The sequence below is a fragment of the Nelumbo nucifera genome, chromosome 6 (genome assembly GCF_055504915.1).
Source record: "Nelumbo nucifera cultivar China Antique chromosome 6, China Antique-T2T, whole genome shotgun sequence".
In the NCBI taxonomy this organism is placed as follows: Eukaryota; Viridiplantae; Streptophyta; class Magnoliopsida; order Proteales; family Nelumbonaceae; genus Nelumbo; species Nelumbo nucifera.
Genome location: NC_142654.1, coordinates 56,784,884 through 56,806,925, shown reverse-complemented (window position 1 = coordinate 56,806,925; position 22,042 = coordinate 56,784,884). Strand labels below are relative to the sequence as shown.

Genomic DNA, 22,042 nt, shown 5'->3' with positions numbered 1-22,042 from the left:
CAGCAAGAATGGGATTAGAATTCCGATTCTGCCCAATCATACAATTGGATCCAATTCCCATGAACCAAATGGGTTCTGAGATGTTTCCCATTCTCCACCCTTCTGGATTCGGGCAGTTTGGCAGTAGTACTAGACCTGGATTCGGGCAGTATGGCAGTAGTACTAGACCTGGCAATTGGGTTGGGTGGGTTGGGTTCGGGTTGGGTCAAGATACTTAGGGTTGAATTTTGGGTTGGGTTATCAAATGCTAGACCCTAACCCTAAATGTTCGGGTTAGGGTTGACCCATGGGTCAATTCAGGTCATCTTAAAAATTAACTAAAATTTATAAAAATAAATAAAAACTATATGAAAAATGTCAAAATTAAAGGAATTAACCTTAAAATTTCAAATATAAAATAAAAAACTTGAACATTTAACAATTTAAAGAGTAAGACTAAAGAGAAAAAATTAAAGAGTGGAAACTTTTAACAATGCATAAATAGTTCCAATTAGACTTGACAATCAGGTAAGCGGATTGATTCATGATCCAACTCAACCCAACCCAGTTTTTTTCGGATTGAGTTGGGCCGGGTCATTCTCACATTCAGGTAGCTAAATATGAGGCTTTAACCCTGTTTTTTTGGGTTGGGTCAAATCCGCAGGTTGGGTCAACTTTTTGCTAGGTATAACTAATACTGTTCAAACCTTATATCACGAAGGCCTGCGTCATAGACTCATAGTTTTACACTTCTACCAGTTACCTCATTGATAAAAAATTCCAATTCCAGAGGGTCGTGGACAATGGTGAGGAACCTGACTTGGGGACTGTTTATTCGATCTGAACGTCTGATTTAAGCCATAAAGTCATAAACTACCTAGTCTGTAGATTATTGCTGAAGATGGATGAGACTCTAATGATGAATCCTCGGTTGGTAACCTTTTACTTTTCAGAACCAATGCCATCCCTCATTAAGTTTGTTTTCATCATTCACAATCATCATCTTGGAATATGTTTTGGGTACGTATGGATATAAACGAAAAATTAAGATATGGATAAATATGCAAAAAAATTTAAATAAATCCTAAAAAATATATTAATAACGATAGTTATAAGTTTTATATGATTGTAAATAAGTTATTTAAAAGTAAAAAAAAAAAAAACTGTAATTTAATGGTCTATATAAAATTTGAGATATTGGGACACACTTAGTAACTATTGACAAATGATGGAATAACTAAAATATGAAAAAAAAACAAAAAAAAAATAAAATGTATATTAATATACATTAGTTTTAAAATAATCAATATAATTTATCTTAATATTTATTGATACATAAATTTTAATAATTAATTTTAACATTTATTGATAAGCACACACTAAGAAAAAGAGAAATTTACTTAAAAATAAAAATGCATAAATTTATAGCAAGCAAATGGATGTGGCTTAGTGGTGAACCCCTAATTGTTAAAGCCTAATGGCTAAGGTTTGAATATTGCTATTTTTAAGTTTCTAGTTTTATACTAACAAAATTATATTTATTGTTAAATTATGACCACTTAAATCATTTTTTACTACTTCAATCTTTTTCATCTGCTTCTAGTCCTTTCAGCTCCTTCAACTTGGAGCAAACCATAAAAGATGGGCAAGAAATTATCTATATCGTTCCTTTTCGCATGTATCGGACTTGTACAGGAATGATACGAATTTAGCTGATACGGTCCGATACGTTGCGAAATTTTGAACCTTGAGTTACATGAATCTTGTTTTGCTATTTTGTTGTTTTTAGTACCGCATGATTTATATTTATTGTTAAATTATGAGCACTTAAATCATTTTTTACTACTTCAATCTTTTTCATCTACTTCTAGTCCTTTCATCTCCTTCAACTTGGAACAAATCATTTTGTGTTTGTGTAAATAGTCTTTTATGAATGCAATCGTACCATTTTAATCATTTCTAGCCCATCTTTTATGGTTTATTCACTCATCCATCTCCATGCATTTTTGCCACACCCTATTTTTTTTTCACATCACACGTACAGTTATTTTTGTTTTGTTTTCATTAAATGTTATTTTTGTTTTGTTAAACTCCTCATCTCTATCTCTATTGCATTTTACCTCTTGCAATTTGGTCATGCTTTGGCTTTGAAAACATTGAGGGTTTCAACTATTAAAAAAAACCATTTTAGAAGTTTTAAACTAGGGCTTAAGATCAATTTCCACGGAAAAAAAAAGACTAGAAAACAAAAATCAATCTATGGAGTTTTAATTCATGATTGAAAAAAGACCATGCTTAGATCCTAGATACACTAAAATTTCCTTTCAGACTTTGTTTCTTAGAAGTATGGTAAACTTTCTAAGGCCCTGTTTGGATAGATTTTTATAAAGTACTTTCGTACTTTTTAAAATACAAAAAGTATGAAAAGTACAAAACCTCCTAAAAACATAAGTCCGCTTTTTATACTTTGTGCTTTTGGTGAAATAGTGCTTCTGTTTTTGTACGAATGGGTGGTCACATGTGACCACTCTTCGATAAAACTCATGACCCTATCTCTACTTGTCATTGATAGAGTTGGACTGCTGCATCGGTCTTGGACTGTCAAACCATCGGAAATTGTCACGAAACGTTCTTTTGCCAAACAGAAAATGGTACTTTTCTTTTGGAAAACATATTTTTAAAAATGTTTAATCCAAATGATTTTTCAAAGTAAAAATTTCAAAATTAAAATATTTCATGTACTTTGTATTTTGTTGTTTTTAAAAATACAGAAATAAAAGCCTATCCAAACAACACCTAAATTGTGCATCTTCCTATTTAATGGAATTTTTTATTTCGTTACATTTTAATTTGTAATTTTATCATAGTTTTTGATGGGAATGTCTGAACTTATTTTTACATTTGGGTGATATGAATTAGGCCGTTGAATAGATTCTGAAGGATCATCTACTTGTTAGATGGCTAAGGTTAGGGGTGTCGATGAACGGTTTCGGATTGGACCTGTCTAAATCAAAATCAATTTGGATGGATTAATAATTAAAATGACATATTAAATTCAACGAATCTAGACTAATAGTCCAAAATTTATTAGATCGGATTGGACCTGATCTATGTAATGGATTTATATTTGATTTATTAGATTTAATAATTAAAATGAAAATTCTGAAGTTTCGAAGAATAGAACAAAAGAAGCTTTGCCACTTGACATGGGCCCGTTTCAATTCCACTTGTACAACTTGCGCCAAGTGTCTAATAGATGTAGTTCGGATACAACTATATAACCTCCAATACGCCCCCTCAAGTTGGAGTAGGAGGAGGTTGAAATGTCCAACTTGGGTTATATAGCATGGAATTGTTCACGACCAAGTGCTTTAGTAAATATGTCAGCAGGCTGGAGTTTGGAGGGGATATGTGATGTGGTGATTAATTTGGACTGAAAATGTTCTTGTATGAAGTGGCAGTCAATTTCTATATGTTTAGTGCGTTTATAAAAGGCTGGGTTAGCAGTAATGTGGAGGGCTGCTTTATTTTTGTAAAGGAGTTTTATTGGTTGTAGGTGCAGGAGACAAGGTCAGTGAAGAGTTGCTTGAGCCAAATTAATTCACTTGTGGCAGCAGCCATGAAGCCATATTTTGCTTTAGCTGAGGAACTAGCAACAATGAAGAGTTGCTTGAGCCAAATTAATTCACTTGTGGCAGCAACCGTGGAGCGATATTTTACTTTAGCTGAGGAACAAGAAACAGTAGTTTTTTTCTATTTTTTTTTTTTTTTTGACTTCTAGGATAAGGGAGAGGTGCCAAGAGTGACACAGGCCATTAGACATAAATGGGCTCAAAATATGTACTGAATATGTGATGTCTAATCTTGTGATAGTCAAATAAAGGAGGCACTCTACTAAGCGTATATACTGGTTAGGATGTTCCATAGGTGGGCCCGTTTCAGGCCAAAGTGATGTTGCTCCATGTGAAAGAGGCTTGATCTGAGCATTCTTGTACACTTAAGAATCTCATGAAGATATTTCCGTTGACTAGGAAAATTCCATCAGTGGTCTGGGAAATTTCAATCCCTAAATAGTGTAAGTGCCCAAGATCTTTGATAGGAAAGCATTGACTGAGATAAGTCTTTAATTTAGAAATATCGTGTGGTCTGATCCAACAGTGATCAAATCATCTGGATAAGCAAGAGCAATGAGGGTATGATTGGAGTTGTGTAATGTAAAGAGGGTATGATCAGCAACTCCAGATTGCTTAAAGCCTGATTGAGTAAGAGAAGAGGCCAAAGTTTGAAACCAGTTCCGAGACGCCTGTTTAAGTTGATAGATGGATTTATTTAGCCTACAAACTCTTTTGTGTCCAGTGGATAATAAGCCAGGTGGAGGGTGCATAGGGGTGTCAATTGGACTGGATCTAGTCCAATGTGAGTTCATTATAAATGCACTAGGTTCAATCCAATCCAATGAATGTTTTGGACCAATTTGGATTGGTCCAATTCAATGTCTGGACCGACCAATTCATTTTGATTTAGATTGGTTTCAACCCAAACCCGATCTGTGTTAATTGGTCCAATTCAATGTCTGGACCGTTCAATTCATTTTGATTTAGATTGGTTTCAACCCAAACCCGATCTATTAACACATATATTCTTATCTTATATCAATAGACCGGGTATTAGCTTAATCCAACCCAATCCAATATAAATTTGTTATGGATGGACCAGACTCAATCCAATCTAATAAATATTTTGGATCGGATTGGTCCAATCCAATATGTCTTGTTGGTTCATCCAATTCGTTCAAATTGATTTTGCAGTCCATTGACACCCTTAAGGATGCATGTATACCTCTTCGTGGAGGGTGCCATGGAAAAATGCATTATTCAAGTCCATTTGATGCAATTCCTATTTATATGCTGCAACAAGCGCAAATAAGCACCGGACAATGACCGATTTAGCCATTGGAACATAAGTTTTAGTGTAATCAATGCCTTCTATTTGAATATATTCTTTAGCAATGGGGCGCGTTTTATAGCACTCTATACTTCCATTTGGATTGGTTTTGATTTTGAAGACCCACTTGCTACCAACAAGAACTTTGTTGGGAGGTGGATCAACCAAATTCTAAGCTTGAATAGGTTCTAGTGCTGCTAATTCAGCTGCCATGGCTTGTTGCCATGGAACGTGTTAACGGATATATTGATAGCTGATGGGCACAGTTAATGCATAATCATTAGGAGCCTGGGCTTGGGCTGTTATTGGTATGATGGTAGGACAATCAGTCATTTAGCTGTCCTGGTGGACGTTGATTACGTTGAACTCTTGTGGACCGGGATTGAAACCAATCTAAATTAAAACCAATTTTAAGAGATTGAATAGTTTAGGCTTCAAACATTGATTTTCTTTTTTCTATTTTGAAAGATGCATATTTATATTAAGAAAGAGAAAGAGAAACAAAGTCTTCAACCTTTGGTATCTCATCTTGATAATCATGATAAACAAAAGATGATAAAGAGTGGGAGTTGGCCATTTGGGATACCTTGTGGGCTGGGCTATTAAACATACAATTTGTAAAACAAAGGTTTACATTTCGAAACTTTAAAATTAAGGATCTGATCCTCGAGTAGAGGTGTAAAGTGGGTCATGTTGGGTTGGCACGACACGGCTTGTGGGCTGCAAAGTGCGGGTCGTTCCACCCTCATTGGTGAAAATTTTGGGGGTTGGCCAGCACAACCCACGGCCCAGGCCCGTGCAGGCCAGTGCCATACCATGCCGTGCTGCAGGCCGTGCTGTGGGCTAGGGCTGTGTCGAGCTGGGCCACAGGGCGGGCTTTGGGCTTGGGCCGAACCGGGCTAGGCTGTTTTTTTTTTGGATTTTTTTGTGAAAATTTTGATTTCTTTTCTAAGTAAAAGTGTAAAACTAAAATACTTAACTTTCCTTTGAACTTTGGGAACTATTTAAAAAATTAAGAAATGAGAAATCTAAGTTATCTAACACATAAATGAAAAAAAAAATACTTAACCAAATTGAAATAAAAATGATTGAATAACAAATTGGAAGAAAAATAAGAATTTTATTTCATTTAAATTTGAATGATACAAATTACAAATACAATGATCGGATCATTGGATGCTTGGATGAATAAAATATGAAAATGGAATAAATTAATAAAATATAAGAAATACAATATAGTTACAAATTGAAAATACAAAATTACATTGTTAAAAATTAAAAAAATATCAAATAAATTAAATAAAATTAAAAATTTTACAATAATTTAAAAAAAATAAAAAATTCTATACAACTAGTCAACTTCATGAATCATGACTTTCATCATCTGCTTCAAGTGAAATATCTGGTGTAGTATCATGCCCTCCTTTGTCTTGTAATCTATCTTCTACATCTAGCAAATCCTTGAAGCAGATGCACATTTCTATGCTTTCATCGTTCATGCAGTTTCTCTTGTCGCCCAACACCCTAGTATTTGCACTAAAACAAGATTCCGATGGAACTGTACACACCGGAGGGGTTAGTAAATCACGTGCCATGGCGGCGAGAACTGGATAATTTTTCGAATGTTCACTCCACTAGGCTAAAATATTAAAATTATTTGATCATTCACCTAAATTAGAAAAAATTGCTTGTAAATAAAAATTAAGTTCAGTAATGAACTTGTTATAGAAGTAGCAGATTTTTGCCTTTTACTTATTAAATAAAAAAGTTTTTCTTCTACTACTGGGCTCAAGGTCAGAAGTAGAAGATGTTGTACAAGTTGTAGGAATATTTCCTATAACTTCAGATTCGTATAAACTGTACATTTCAAATAACAAATTATTAATTTCTTCTTTTTTATTTCCTATATCAATATTCATATTTTAACAATATGATTCAAGTAAAATATCCAAACCATCTTTCCTAATCCCAAGGTCTAATATTGTAGTTAAACAATAAAGGGGAGAAATGTTCTTCCAATATTTTTTAAATTTATTTTCTATTATTTCAACAATACATTGAAATTGTGGATTATTTCTACATTTTGCAAAACAATCACTAATTACCATTAGTTGATAAGGTAAATTACAATTATTTGGATAATAAATTCCTAATAATTCATTAGTTGCATCATAAAAATGTTTTAAAAAATCTCTTATACAGACTGTCATTTCCAAGTCTTCCTCAAATATCATATCATTAGGCATTTTTTAATTATAAAAATCAGTAAGAATTTGTTTATGAGAAATACAACTTTTTAACATAGCATAGGTAGAATTCCACCTATATTTAACATCTAATATAAAATGTTTATATTTTAAACCATAATTTTGACACAAATATTTAAATTCTTGTTTTCTTGCCCCTAAACTTTTAGTATATATAATACAATTTCTAATTTTAGAAATATGAGTAGAAATAATATTCAAGGCATCTTGAATACATAAATTTAAGATGTGACATGCACACCTGATATGAAATAATTTACCATTTACACATGGTTTTAATTGAGATTTTAAAATATTTATTACAGAATCATTATTGCTGGCATTATCAAAACTTAATAGAAAATTATTTATTTTCTATTCCATAAGCATGCAAAGTATTTAAAATACTTGGAGCAATAGTTGGGGTAGTATGTGGCCATTCAAGCCTAGTAAAAGTTAAAATTCTTTTATTTAAAAGCCAATTTTCATCAATGAAATGACCGATAACACAAATATAACTTATATTAAATTTAGATGTTCAAACATCAAAAGTAATTCCAATTTTAGAATTAAGATTTGATAACAAAGAAATTAAATTTTGTTTATATGAATTATGAAACCATTTTTCAAGCTTTAGATCTTCAGCTAATATAAGCGGTTGTTCTACATGTACAATATACTTAGCTAATTCTTGTCTCATTTTTTTTGTGAATATTTAAATGTACCAAAACTACTCCCCCTCCCAATTTGTGTTTGAATTGTTTCTCTCCCTTCATCTTCTTCCTTCTCATGTGTAAGCAAATGTTTTCAAATGACACGTACCACCTTTGCTACAATAACTAAAGTCTTTCCTACATTTTTGGCAAACTGCCATTTTTCCCTTTCCCTCAATATCCTCTATTTTGAAAATTTTCCAAACCGGGTTACTCAAGTTAGAGGCCCTCCTTTTTCCCCTAGTATCAGTACCAGGAGTGAAAGTTCCACTTCCATTGATATCAATCACATCAGTGCTAACATTATCATGATAAGATTGAATATCATCAATGGTGAACATGTTGGGGAATCGGTTTACGGAAGAGCTGACCATTATTTTTAATTCTAAAAAGATAAAAATTAATCTAATTCGACTTACCTGGATTGTCAGTTCAAAATCCCAACTTGATTTCAACGGTTGAAGCCTCCTAAATTGAGATACTTGAGCTGGTTGAGCAAGCCTTTTTTTTGTTGAAAGTTGAAATTTCAATAAAATTGAGACTTGAGAATTGAAGAATGTAGAATCAGATAATCAGCCAATTAGAATTACTCAGATTGTAGAAAATTGAGAATGTATGAGTATGAGAGAGAGGAATCCGGATTCAGTGGACCCTTAGGTTCACGGGGCGTGTGAACCCTCCAATCAGAAACGCACACGTCGACACTTTTGAACTAACCTCATTCTAATGGATGTTTTCCATTGTCTACTATCCGTCCAGGTGAATCGGACACTAAAAGACAAAAAAAATGAAAAATCTTATTTTAAAATTTAGGCCCAGCTCTTGTACCAGTCCTATAGTCCGGCAGTCCCACTGTTGCTTTGGTCATAGCCATACTCTCCATCCGGCGTGTAGGCAACTTGGCACCACCACCCATACCTCCAGGCATGTCACTTCCACCAACTGATTCTTGTCAAGCCAGACCATAATCTCATCAATTGCCTTCTCCATCTTCTGCTTATCTGTAGGGTTCAATTTCCCAGCAAACTTCTCATCCCTGATCGTATTCTTCATGCTATACGCATAGTTCTCTAATGCGGTAGAAATAGGCCGAATGTCGAAGTCCTCGCCCCCGAATCAAACATGAAAACGTTCTTTTCATCAGACCTCAAATCCTTCTTATCCAAACCATTAGCAATGGCTCTGGCATCCGTCACCACCTACCTCTACGAATCGTTGAAATAGGCTGGCATAGTGATGAAAACATTCTTGACTGTCTGACTCAGATACGCCTCCGCAATCTCCCTCATCTTGGTCAAGACCATGGACGAAATCTCCTCAACGACGAAATGTTTCTCTTCGCCCTTGAATTGAACAACAATCATGGGCTTACCACTGGGGCTAGGAATAAGCTTGAAGGGCCAGAGCTTCATGCCACTCTATATAGACGGATTAAAAAACCGCTGACCAATGAGTCACTTGGCATCAAACATTGTGTTGGAGGGTTTCATGGCAACTTGCTTCTTGGCGGCATCACCAATCAACCTCTCGGTATCGGCGAATGTGACATACGAAGGCATAGTCCTATTACCCTGATCATTGGCGATGATCTCGACCCTGTCATTTTGCCTCACTCCGACGAAGTTGTAGGTGGTACCCAAATCGGTACTAGTCGCCTTGCCTTCAGTTTTAGCCACAATCGTTGAAGCTTGTAGACTTGAAATGGAAATGCGCTAGATGGGTTGCTTGTCTCTACTAAGGATCAACGAAACAGAGGGATTCAGAAGAAAACTACAAAAATTTATAGAGCGTTTGTGTTAAATTGATTTGGAGTTCTTGATTCCAGTCTGAATTTTGTGAGAAAGGTTGTGAGGAATTTAAAAGCCTCTTGAGGAGATTGTGCTATTAATGTTGAATGTTCAAGAATTTTGTGGAAAAGACTAGAATAAGAGTTGACAGAGGAGCGCCTGCAAGGAGTTTCGAGAATGGAAGTTGGGGGAGGGACCCACTGGACTCCAGAGGAGTCAGAAGAAGAAGAAGAATTTTTTTTTCTACTGATTGATTCCTCGCCATTTGATGTCGCTTGTGCAGGAAAATCGCCGGTGGTCGCTCGGATATGGGAGAGGAGAGGGAGAGTTCAAACTTCAAATCGTTCAAAACGAGATTTTCTACTTTTTTGTCTTTTAGTGTCCGGTTCAACCGACGGATAGAAGATAATTGCAAATGTCCGTTATTACGAGATTAGTTCAAAAGTATTGATATGCACGCTTCCCATTGGAGGGTTCACGAGCCCCATGAACCTAAGGGTCCACTGAATCCAAACTCGAGAGAGAAGTGATTAAGACAATTGTTGAATTGGCATGATGAGATTTGTGGAGGATAGGGCTATTTATAGGAATTGAACATAATTTAATTGTCTAAAATATCCTAAAAATTAGTTGTTATTTAGTTATTGGAAGGGTATTTTGGTCATTGTAAAGTTATTTATAACCTTACCCAAAAAGCCCCTTAAACTAGTTGTTATATAACTGTTGGGGGGGCATTTATGTCATTTTTTCTCTCCCATAAGCAAAATACATAAATACACCCCTGGTTGTTTATAGCTATTGGGAGGTATTTCTATAAAATACCCTGTAAAAAGCTAAACTCGAGAGAGAAGTGATTAAGACAATTGTTGAATTGGCATGATGAGATTTGTGGAGGATAGGGCTATTTATAGGAATTGAACATAATTTAATTGTCTAAAATATCCTAAAAATTAGTTGTTATTTAGTTATTAGAAGGGTATTTTGGTCATTGTAAAGTTATTTATAACCTTACCCAAAAAGCCCCTTAAACTAGTTGTTATATAGCTGTTGGGGGGGCATTTATGTCATTTTTTCTGTCCCATAAGCAAAATACATAAATACACCCCTAATATGGTTGTTTATAGCTATTGGGAGGTATTTCTATAAAATACCCTGTAAAAAGCTAAAACTAGCCGTTGTGGGGGGTGGAGGCAACGACTAATTTTCGAACGGGCCATGTTCGGCCCGTTATAGGTCCTACGGGCTGTGTCGTACCGGCCCATAGACCTCAAACCCCCGGCCCAACACGGCACGGACTATTATGCCAGGCATGGCTTGTGGGTTATTGTGTCGGACCAGGCCAGGTCATACAGGGCCACAGGCGGCCTGACCCGATTTACACCTCTATCCTCTACAAAAGCCGGTGGCAGGACCAACGAAGATTTGTTTTTTGATAAATAGCTTGAACCACTTGTTTAGCGTCAGCATATATACAAACTTCATTACAAACTTTCCGAAGATCATAATTCTGAAGGGCGGATGGTCTAGCTGTGCTTTGGAAGGCGGGTTTTGGGGTTAATATAGGGGCGTCCTGAAATTGAATTGGACTGGCCCATACCGGACCGGATCTATCTGCAATGGATTGGACATGATCTATCTGCAATGGATTCATAGCGGACCGGATCGGATTGTATCATATCTGGTCAATTGACACACGTGGCTCGCATTAGTCGCCTAGTTTTAGCGCAGGTGGCAAACCGCGAATCATGTTCATGCACAGGTGGCAAACTTTGACCCTCCAACCCGAATATGGGTCATTGGGTCCTCCATACCCAGAAGACGCTCCCTATTCCCGATTCTTTGATCTTTGTTTGATGCTGCTTGCCCGCTTTGTTTTTGCTCTCTACTCCCGCAATCCCGCTATTGCGAATGGGTTGCCTATCGATGGGTAGTCCGTCACTTGGATTTCAAACACCATACCAGAATCCCCGATTCGCAATTCGTGAATTGTTTCATGGATCCAAAGGAAACCTCTCAATCAATCCAACCACAATGCAGAATTCACTCTCTTTCCATCCCAAATTTCGACCCACGAACACACTCAAGGTGGGTGAGCTTCAAATCCTTTCATACTGCCCTTGTTCATCGGTTCTTCAACTACCCAGTCCGAATAATTCCAGCATGCATCGTTCTTTCGCTTCCCAGAACAATATTTTGAAGGTCTGCGTGAAAAAGGTAGCTGGTTTTCTTGTTGGGTCTCTCATTCTCATGGGGAGTTTCAACATAGGACCGGCTATAGCATTTCCGACCACCCAGAAAGCCGGTTATTCTGCGTCTGTGGAGGAAAAAACAGATGCCCGAGATGATAAAGGTGAGAATGAGGCTATGTATTTGAAGTTATTGGAGAAGAACCCAAGAGATGTACAAGCACTGAAAGTGGTTCTGTATGGAAAAATGAGGAAAGGAAAAACAAAGGAGGCTTTGGAGCATGTGGAGAGATTGATTGATATTGAACCTGATGAGGTAGAGTGGAGACTTCTACAGGCTCTCTCTTATGAGATGATGGGACACCTGAGCAGGGCGAAGAGACTTTTCAAAGAAATTTTAGAGGAGAGGCCTCTCTTACTTAGAGCTTTGCATGTATGATTCTTTGCTTACTTGTTCTATCCTGTCCTTTTTGTTTATGTTTACTAGTGCACATAAACCACATATATAGATACATTGCAGATAGATAATAAAGATACCCTTACATATATATGCAATCCTTGAACTCACAGTTGAATTATTAAGGATACTAGAAAGCAATTAAATGTTTTCTTTTCTTATTTCTTTATTTTTTCAATTCTCTCTTTTGTGTTGGAGAAATTTGTTTTTGAGATATTCTTTTTCTTTTTGTCTTTTGTGGATCTGTTGAAGTAGGCCAATGACGGGAAGGGTTTTTGTAGCTGATCTAAGATAGTTGGGAATAAGGATTAGATGAGTTGAGTGGTTAAATACCATGTTCCAAATCTCACAGGACATGTTCCTTAAATTAAGTGGCAATGGTTACATATTGTCATAGAGTCATACTATCACATGAAGGACTTCAATGTCATGCAGAAATATGGTTTCATGTTGATGGACCAGTAAAACTGTAAAAGAATTGGCTCCTTAAACTTCTCAGTTGCAGACAATGGACTTACTCGTTTTTTTCAATTCTGTTTAGTTTTGTCACTTTCAATAATTTGATTCCATATGATACTGCTACCAAGCTTTTGAGTTATTTCCCTATATTAAATCAACAATTAAGTATCTTCTCATACTATCACTGAAACATGAACTATACAATCTCAATCCAAGGGTTATGTATATCATTCTTGCTATACTTGCTTCTTTGCTCCAGTTGAGTGCCCTCGGCCATGAATTCTGCTGGAGCTAATCCATATCTGTAATCATCTTAATTGAACTGGCATGAAAATTAGGCACGTTTATATTAATATCATGTAGGAATGCCATATTATTTATTTATTTATTTGCTGAGAGGGGCAGTTAATTGGGTGATGCCTCATATATAACCTCTGGAAAACACAGATATTTTATCTGCTCTGCAACCACCTACTAATGATACACCCAACAAGCATATGGGAACACTATGCTCAATCTCATCCATCTCCATGTGAATTATCATTTTCATCTCTGAAAGTACTTAATTCTTTCAGCTTTAGCTATATGTAGATTTTATGCATTATTGGTCTGTATTCATGAATAACATAGAAGTGAATCAAATCCCATGATTGGCATTAGTCCTTTGCCTCCTCTTTTTCTTTTTGAGAAATTTGAAACTACATATTTATATAACTATGAAACCATATATAAAATCCTTGATATTCTTTTTTTTTATCAATAACTGTGGATTGAATTAATATTAAAAATATGAGAAAATTACAGGGCAAGGGGGCTAAACAATCTTAGCTCCCAAGAACAACCATTAAGCATCAAAAGAACAAAAATTACAAGACAGCCCAAACAATAGAATGTCTGTTCACCCCTTGTCTAGCTAGACCATCTGCCAAAGAGTTCGCACTTCTTTTTACCCATTTGTATTGGATTTCCATGTCCTTAGTCAGCCACTTGAATTTCCTCTTTTCATTGTTGTAATTCCAAAGTCTAAGACTATCCTCTTTCAGCCAGTTTACCACTACTTCAGAATCTCCTTCTATGATCAACTTGTTAATATGCATATCTTTGATTCTTTGTACCCCTTCAAGAGCTGCAAGAATCTCAGCCCTCAAAGAATCTCCCACCTCAATTGGTCCAAAATACATAGCTAACAGCTTCCCTTGTTCATCTCTTATTACTCCTCCTATTCTGGATGGCCCTGGATTGCCCAAGCTGCTGCCATCAAAGTTCAGTTTAACAAAGTCATGCGGTGGGGGGATCCAACAAACATTTGAGGCCTTCCTCATTGGAACAAGTTCTATTATCTCCTTCCACTTTCTTTGCAGCTCATCAATTGAGAATTCTACAAACAGAGCCAAGGTTTTCAGCTAGTGTATAACCCTAATGTGGATGACCTCTAGCATTGCTTCCAAACTTCTCTCATTATCTGTAAATATTCGTGAATTTCTCTCCTTCCAAATAGTCCAACAGACTTTAGCCCTCATACACCTCCACATAAACTTGGCCCTTTTTGTTGGCCGAAACGGCATACATGTGAATAGGCTTTGCACATTCGAAGGGGGGGTCCACCTGCACCCAAACAAAGAAGTACACCACTCCCAAATGATGTTAGTGAATCGACAGGAGATTAGTAAGTGATATCCAGATTCACCATCAGCTTTACAGAGGACACACCAGTGAGGACAAAAACAACTATTGGGTCTTTTTCTTTGAAGTAAATCTGCTGTGTTAACTCTTTCCAGAAAGGCTTCCCAATAGAAACTCCCAACCTTAGGAGGTATAGGATGACACCACATCTCTTTAACAGGGAAAGACAAGCCCAGAGAAGAAGAATGTGTGAGAGCACTAAAGAAAGAGGCACATGTGAAAGAACCAGAGGGGGTGAGAGTCCAAATTCTACTATCTGTCTTTGTTGGCTCTAGGAACACTCCTTCAAGAATGGATAACAGTGATGAGATACCATCAAGCTCTGTGTCCCTAATATCTCTCTGTAGGCCCAAGTTCTAGCCGACCCTAGAAATAGAATTAGAAGGAACAATGAATGAAGACATCGGTTCATTTTTAAAAGTGGAAAGGGCAAAAAAGCTTTGGAATTGGTCTTTTAGGGAGGAGCCCCCAATCCAAACATGTTCCCAAAAATTAATGAGATTGCCTGAGTGCAAGTCATACCTGATCCATGGAGAGAATAAAGGTAGAATAGCTTGAATAGCTATCCAAGGAGATGCTCTTGTACTCCTTGCTAGAATCCCAAAGTCCCATCCATTTGTTGCAACCCCATGAATACTTTCCACTATCTTCACCCAAAGTTTGTCCTTCTCTAATGAGAACCTCCAAAGCCATTTCCCCAAAAGAGTCAAGTTCCTATTCCTTAAATTCTTGATACCCAAACCTCCCTCCCTCTTACTCCTACAAACCATCCCCCACCGCACCCTATGGTCCTTCTTCTCCTCCCCCGGCTCTCAGAGAAAGTCCCTCATTAGTTTTTCTAATCTACTAGCCACCTTTGTCGGAATCTTGAAGATTGACAAAAAGTAAACAGGAAGGTTAACTAAAGCAGACCTGATTAGAATGGTTCTCCCTCCAAGAGACAAATAGTTTTTCTTCCAAGTTGCTAATTTCTTTTCAAACCTCTCCACAACTGGAACCCAAAACTCACCTTTCTGAGGGTTATCCCCCAATGGAAAACCAAGGTAATTAAGGGGCCAGTTTTCTATTGCACATTCTAAGATGTTTGCAGCCTCAGAGATCTCCCCCTTGCCCATATTTACCCCAACTATACAACTCTTCTCAAAATTCACCTTAAGTTTGACATTTGCTCAAAAAGTCATATAGTGAGCTTTAAATTTCTAATTGTTAGACAGTGTATGCCCTTAGCTCCCATCAGAATGATGTACCTTATGACATTTAATGTAAATGAATAAAATACATATTTGATTCATGTTATTGTGGTGTGTTTCTGTGTAATACCCTTAAACTGGACACTTATGAGACTTGTGTTAGTTTAGAATGTTCACAGCCGTTGGATAAGTCTGGGAAGATTTATCCTGCCAAGGCTGACACTGATGTGTCGCCAAATTGGTTGGGGTGGCTTGTCTCAGCTGTCAGGGTGAGACCCAAGGTACATGCAGTGTGGGTTTACTTGAAACCCTGAACCGGACTAGATTTTCAGAATTGCCCTGAACCTTGGAGATTGATGGGCAAAAACTGGAAAGTTACACCTGACCCCTAGACTCGATTATGATACTGCACTAGGTGTCAGATTCGGTTATCGTTGATATGCCGAGGATTCATCTGAGTGGGTGATCATAGTGACAGGATCAGCCCCATTTTCGGACAAAGGTAATGACCGGGGATGCACTATCTCTGATGGAAACCAAGACTGTCGGCAACCGATTTCAACGTTGAAATTTGTTTTTGCAAAATATATTTATATAAAGATATACATATATATTATGGTTTCAAAATGTTTGCAAAATGTTCTAATTCCCGAGATCCATGTGAGTAGAGAATGCAACACTATTCCTTGTAGCCGAGGGAGAGGTCCTCTCTTGTCGGGCTGTGTTTGATCATTATGGGCTGAGAGGTTAAGTGTAAGACCATTGAGGGTAATACCTGTGGGTTAATCTTGCATCTGCCCATAGTCCCTGGGTTTTTATAAGGTGGCTTGGCCCAGGGACCACTTAGTGTAAGTGTTAGGCCCATTAAGAGCCCATGGTGATGGGTTTAGGGGTTCACTGCCCATAACAGTGAATTCGGCCAGGCCTTGTAACAGATGCTAGGTTGAACCCATGTAGCTGATGTGTAGATCAATGTTTGGGTCCCACGCCATACAAAGAAGCCCAACTGGGCAGCAGCTTGGAGGGTTGCTGAGCACATAGACTTATTGGGCCTAAAGCCCATTTCGAACTGGTCTAATTTGATTAGTTAAAGAGAGGGGCGGATCTGGGATTGGATCAGGAGATAGGATAGGAAGTTATTCCTATCCACTCAGAGAGTCCAGATTTAAATTTGGATCTGGAAACCTCCTAATGAGATTAGGAGAGCTGATCTAATCTACAGATAAGATAAGGATCTATCCTTATCACTTAAAGAGAGTCCAGATTCAAATAAGGATTTGAATCAGGAAACTCCTAATAGGATTAGGAGCTGATCTCTTTAAGTCTATAAAAGGAGGAGGGGGCGAACCATTCAGTTCATCTCATCATCAGATCTTAGATCACATAGAGAGAGGACAACAACAGTGTGATTGCGCCATCTTCTCCCTGTGTTCTCCTCCAGTTGCCGCCAATTGCCAGTTCGATCTCCATTCTTGTAGGAGCGATCAAGAATAGTTCTTGATATCAGTTTTTGGAGAAAGGCTGATCTGAAGTCGTGTTCACAGCCTCCATCGAATTCTTGCTGAAGAATTCGGTTCTTGGGAAGAACATTGCTGATTCTGCTCCACCCTACACTGTGTCATTTTCAGTGGGTGCAGTCTTTGGAGATTTCTTTGGGCGTGAACACCTTCATTGGAGGATACTATTTCTTCGTATCAGGTATCTCCCTCTCCTACCTTTTGGTTTCAGATTTGCAATTTGCAGATGACACCATACTCTTTTGTGAAGCAGGGGACCCTAACATGATACTGAAGGGGATGAGAGATCCATCATATGGATGGCCGAATGTGTGAGTGGCACATGCACCCTCCTAACTCTCCAACCTCTGATTAAGCCCCTGGAATCTGCTCTATAAATTAGTTTCCCTAGTTTAAGTTTTCTATGTTCTTATTTATCTAAGTTTTTGGTCTTTGCATAACTGCAGCCTGAAAACATGTTTTTTCCCTAGTTTCTTATCCCATCTCGAAAAGGGAAAATTGAAAAAGGATATAGGTTGAAGTAGTGGAGAAAAATAAGACTTCTCTTAGTGGTTTAGCATGAGGTATGGCTCTATATTAGATAGACTAGTAGAATAGGATCCATATAGCAATCCAAGATGATGGGAACATCATTTTATTGAGTTGAGGTGTTTTCTTTAGTAGATAAGGCTTTAAACTAGATAAAAAGAAAATGCATCTTAACTTTTGAGATAAAATGACAGAAAGTAGATTCAGGTGGCTTGGTCATTTACACAGAGAAGGTCATCTATGGCACCAGTAAGAAAAAGTGATCTGTTACAAATTGAAGTCTTTTCTTTAGTAGATAAGGATTTAAGCTAGATAAAAAGAAAATGCATCTTATCTTTTGTGGTAAAATGATAGAAAGTAGATTAAGATGGCTTGGTCATTTGCAGAGAAGACCATCTACAGCACCAGTAAGAAAAAGTGATCTGCTACAAATTGAAGGAACTAGAAGGGCTAGGGGTAGACCACAAAGGTTGAAGTAGTGAGAAATGTTTCAAGGGTCGATAGTTTAACAAGCTATATGACACTGAACAGAATGGGTCAGGGGAACGGGATTCATGTAACCCACCCCATATAGTTGGGACATGACTTAGCAGTTATAATTCTTCATGAAAGATGGTTAGCAGTTATAATTCTGGATATGCCTGCAAGTTTGCAACTAGGAATGGCAACAGGACAGGGCGGGGACGGGGATCCACTCCCCATCCCTGGTCCTGTGAAAATCCCTATCCCCATCCCCGCTTGAGGGGACAAGGTTATCCCCATCCCCATGGGGATCCCCACTCCCATGATTATTTTATGATATCAATCATTTCATTTGTTTTTAATTTCATTTAAAAATGAAATAGTTAAAATTTACAATCCTATTAAACATGATCCAAATATATTCAAACATATTTTTAAAAATATTAATACATACATACAGATGAAAATTTCCCCATCTCCATCCCCACAGGGGGAAAAATCATCCCTGCCCCACCCCATTTGAGGTGGGCCCCCACAGGAATTGGGGAAATGGAGAAAATTGCCATTCCTATTTGCAACTAGAAACCACCCAGAATGTCAACTAGGACTAGACCATGCCTGCAACCAAAAACATCTGCAATATGTTCTATAAAATAGATATCTTTGAAATCCAAAAAATTATCAACTTCTAATTAATTTTCTCATATGGATTAATCTATTTTTACTTGGTTATATTTTTCCTGAAATCTTTATGATATTGATTTCAACTGGAAAAACTGTCCTTTGTTTGTTCCATTATTCTAGTAATTATAGTTAGGTAAAACCTCAGGCGTTTGTTCCATTATTCTAGTAATTATATTTAGGTAAAATCTCAGGCTGGCAACCGTGAGAATATGGGCTTGTGTTTGAGAGTGGTCACTTTGTGCAAAAAGGTGCAAAGGTTAGGATTATATCCAGTCTACCCTCCCAAGACCCCAGATAGCTGGGACCAACATTGGGTAATGGTGTTTTCTATTCTAGTAATTATAGTTCACTGTATTATCTACCTGACTTTGAAGATCTTATGTTTGGGTTCTAATTTTGGTAGGTTTGAAGGTTGGCCTTTGATTATGTTAGATTTCTTGATGATTATTTTCATGTTATAAATTTGAGATATTACACATTCTCAGAAAAGTTGCATGATATCTATTAGAAAGATAAGGCTGTTAGTTTATTAATTCTTCTAATACAATTCTTGCTATTTATCAAACAATAAAATAAAAGGTTAGAACCTGATATCCACTATTATGAATTTGTAGAGTTTATTACTTAAAGGGATTGTTTCTTTGTGTAGTTACCCTTTATATGACGGTAGATGCCAAAATTGAGTCATGTCAGTAAGTTTGATGTGAGACAAACCAGCTAAAATGGGGCTTACCTGAAACAGAAACTATCTAAACATAATAAAACCTGGGACCTGAGATTTTTAGAGTCCAATAGAGCTAGAATTTGCTTAATTTACTTGGAGAAAGTTATTCAGAATTTAAAATATGAAACAAACTCTTGAGAATAGTTAAATCTATATATTTACTTTTTTTTTCCTTTTCTTACTTTGTGTCATCTCTTCATGCAAGAAGTGGTTTCTAGAATTTCCCTTTCTGTAATTGATATACAAGTATGGTCCAGAGGAAAGGGAAAAGGAAGTCAACGGGCTTCAATCTGCACGTCTGCAACAAAATTGAATGGCTAACCCATCTTTGGTGGGTACATGCTATAAAAGTACTTGGGATATCTTTAGGAAGCTGGAAAGTTGGTGATTCTATTCCATGACAAATCCAGGTTCTAAGACTTGGGATGTTGGAGAATTATCAGATTATGAATTAATTAATTCCATGGAACCACTAGTCAACCCTAACATTTTCTTCCTGGAACTGAATAATTTCGTTCAAGTGTATATATTTTACAAAATATTTTCCAACTAGAAGAGGGAGATCTATGTCATTATGTAGCACAGATCTAGTCCGGTTAACTATGTTATCAACAATTATAAAGTTGATTTCATTGTTTGTATTGCTTTTTATGTGGTACCATTTAAACTAATTGCCTCATTTCTGGACAAACTACAAAAATTACAACTCTTCTCTTCTATAGGGTCTGGCGATGGTAATGCACAAAAACCATGAAGGGTCAGCTGTCTTTGAGATGCTGGATAAGGCTTTGTTACTTTCTCAGCGCGGGAAAAGAGTTACAGAGGAGCGAAATATAAGAATTTTAATTGCACAAATGCATGTTGTAAAGGTGGTGACTTTGATCTTAATGATTCAAGCCAGACTCTTAAATGTTACTCATATCTGTTGGACCAGTATTATTGAAACCAACATAAATCATAAGATGTATCTAATTTGTACTATACATTGACTTTGGTCCTTTACTTGTATGGTGATCAGGGTGATTTGGAGGAGGCCTTGAAAAGGTTCCAAGACTTGGTTAATGATAACCCTCGTGATTTTCGGCCTTATCTCTGCGAGGTCAATTCTTGCTACAAGTCTATAATATGTCAAACTGCTGCCATTCCTCTTGCATGGTTTAGTTGTACACATGTTTCATTTCTGGTTGAGTTTTGTGGCTTGCATGCTTGGTGTTTTATTGGAACTATGATGCTTTACTGCCTTCCTTTCGTTTACCAATTGTGGGTATCTGTACAGGGGATAATCTACAGCCTATTGGGTAAAAAGAAAGAGGCTGATGAGCAGTTTGAGACATATCGGAGCCTTGTACCACAGGAATTCCCCCAGAGAGGATTCCTTGATGACGTTGTATTGGCTGCAAAAACAGAACCTCGGGAGAGGTTGGAGGAGGAGTTTGGGGCTGAATGTTCATACAGAAAGTAAAATGCACTTGTCAGTTTGTCTGCAGAGTTGACTTGGGGTTGGTAAGTTTCAGCAAATAAGAAATTTGTATTAACCCAATATGGCTTTAAAGAGGAAATGGATTGTTCTCTTTATATGTTGTCAAAAAGGACAAGACAATCAAAATTTTGTTTGGTAACAGTCTATGTTCTACACTTCGTACAATAGATGCTGAAGGCTGATGGCCCAACACCCCGATTTGAGAGAAAAAATGACCCTATAGCTAGTGCGACAGTGGAGCTTATCTTTATTCTTTTTTTCTGTTTTCCCCCGTTTTCGGTTTTTTGTATTCACCAAGCATCAGTATTTGGTCGCATGAAGGTCCGCTTACTTCGTTGATTTATGTTGAACCCTAGTAACTTGATGGTGGTTTGACTCTCTTTCTTTATGATGTAGCCAATATTACCAATTGAAGGATTATTTTAGTGTGGAGTCAAAACATGGTGGGTTAGATATTAATCTTGCTAGTAGTTGGGGACTAGTCCATTTGTTGGGTTATGAAGACTGTTTGATTGGAACATATTTTGTCTTGGCTATTCCAAGAGGTGTGTCCAATGGATGTAATTGTTCAGATTTCTGACAAAAAATCTCTGGGTTTTGTTCCATCTAACTTGAGTTTCTCCGAGGCCATTCTATTCTGTATGTATGTTTCCACTGCTTTAAGACAATACAAAAACATTGTGAATTGTGATTGATTTATGTAACGAGGAAACGCAGTTTTTCTTTTAGATCATATAATTACCCATCGTTGTGGACGTGTTAAAAATGATCTTACCCATCGTTGTGGATGAGTGGATTTGCAATTGAAGCATAATGATTTACATTACGGATTAATATTTTAAATAATTATTAAAATTTTAAGAAATATTTATTTCAAACTTTTCGATAATTATTAAAATATGGTGTTATGATACGCAAATGGTTGTGGATAATAATTTTTGCATTTTTTTAGGAATAGGTTGAAAATGGTGATGTGAGTTGTGGGCTTTAACAGTAATTTCTT

General features: G+C 36.9%; 1 protein-coding gene across 1 annotated transcript; it reads left to right on the top strand.

Annotated features, from left to right (window-relative positions):
* The first annotated feature begins 11,522 nt into the window (after positions 1-11,522).
* LOC104602006 (Tetratricopeptide repeat (TPR)-like superfamily protein) lies at positions 11,523-21,767 on the top strand. Its single transcript, XM_010265539.3, has 4 exons — positions 11,523-12,288; positions 20,282-20,428; positions 20,578-20,658; positions 20,836-21,767. The coding sequence occupies exons 1-4, from the start codon at positions 11,578-11,580 to the stop codon at positions 21,019-21,021; spliced, it is 1,125 nt and encodes a 374-aa protein (XP_010263841.1). The 5' UTR covers positions 11,523-11,577; the 3' UTR covers positions 21,022-21,767.
* The last annotated feature ends 275 nt before the right edge of the window (positions 21,768-22,042 follow it).

What these genes read in the sequence shown, in the direction of transcription:
- LOC104602006 (XM_010265539.3), top strand. Translation starts at nt 11,578, where the DNA reads ATGGGTTGCCTATCGATGGGTAGTCCGTCACTTGGATTTCAAACACCA. An exon ending in TCTTACTTAGAGCTTTGCAT is followed by an intron (nt 12,289 to 20,281) that starts GTATGATTCTTT and finishes TCTCTTCTATAG; the next exon opens with GGTCTGGCGATGGTAATGCA. An exon ending in CACAAATGCATGTTGTAAAG is followed by an intron (nt 20,429 to 20,577) that starts GTGGTGACTTTG and finishes TATGGTGATCAG; the next exon opens with GGTGATTTGGAGGAGGCCTT.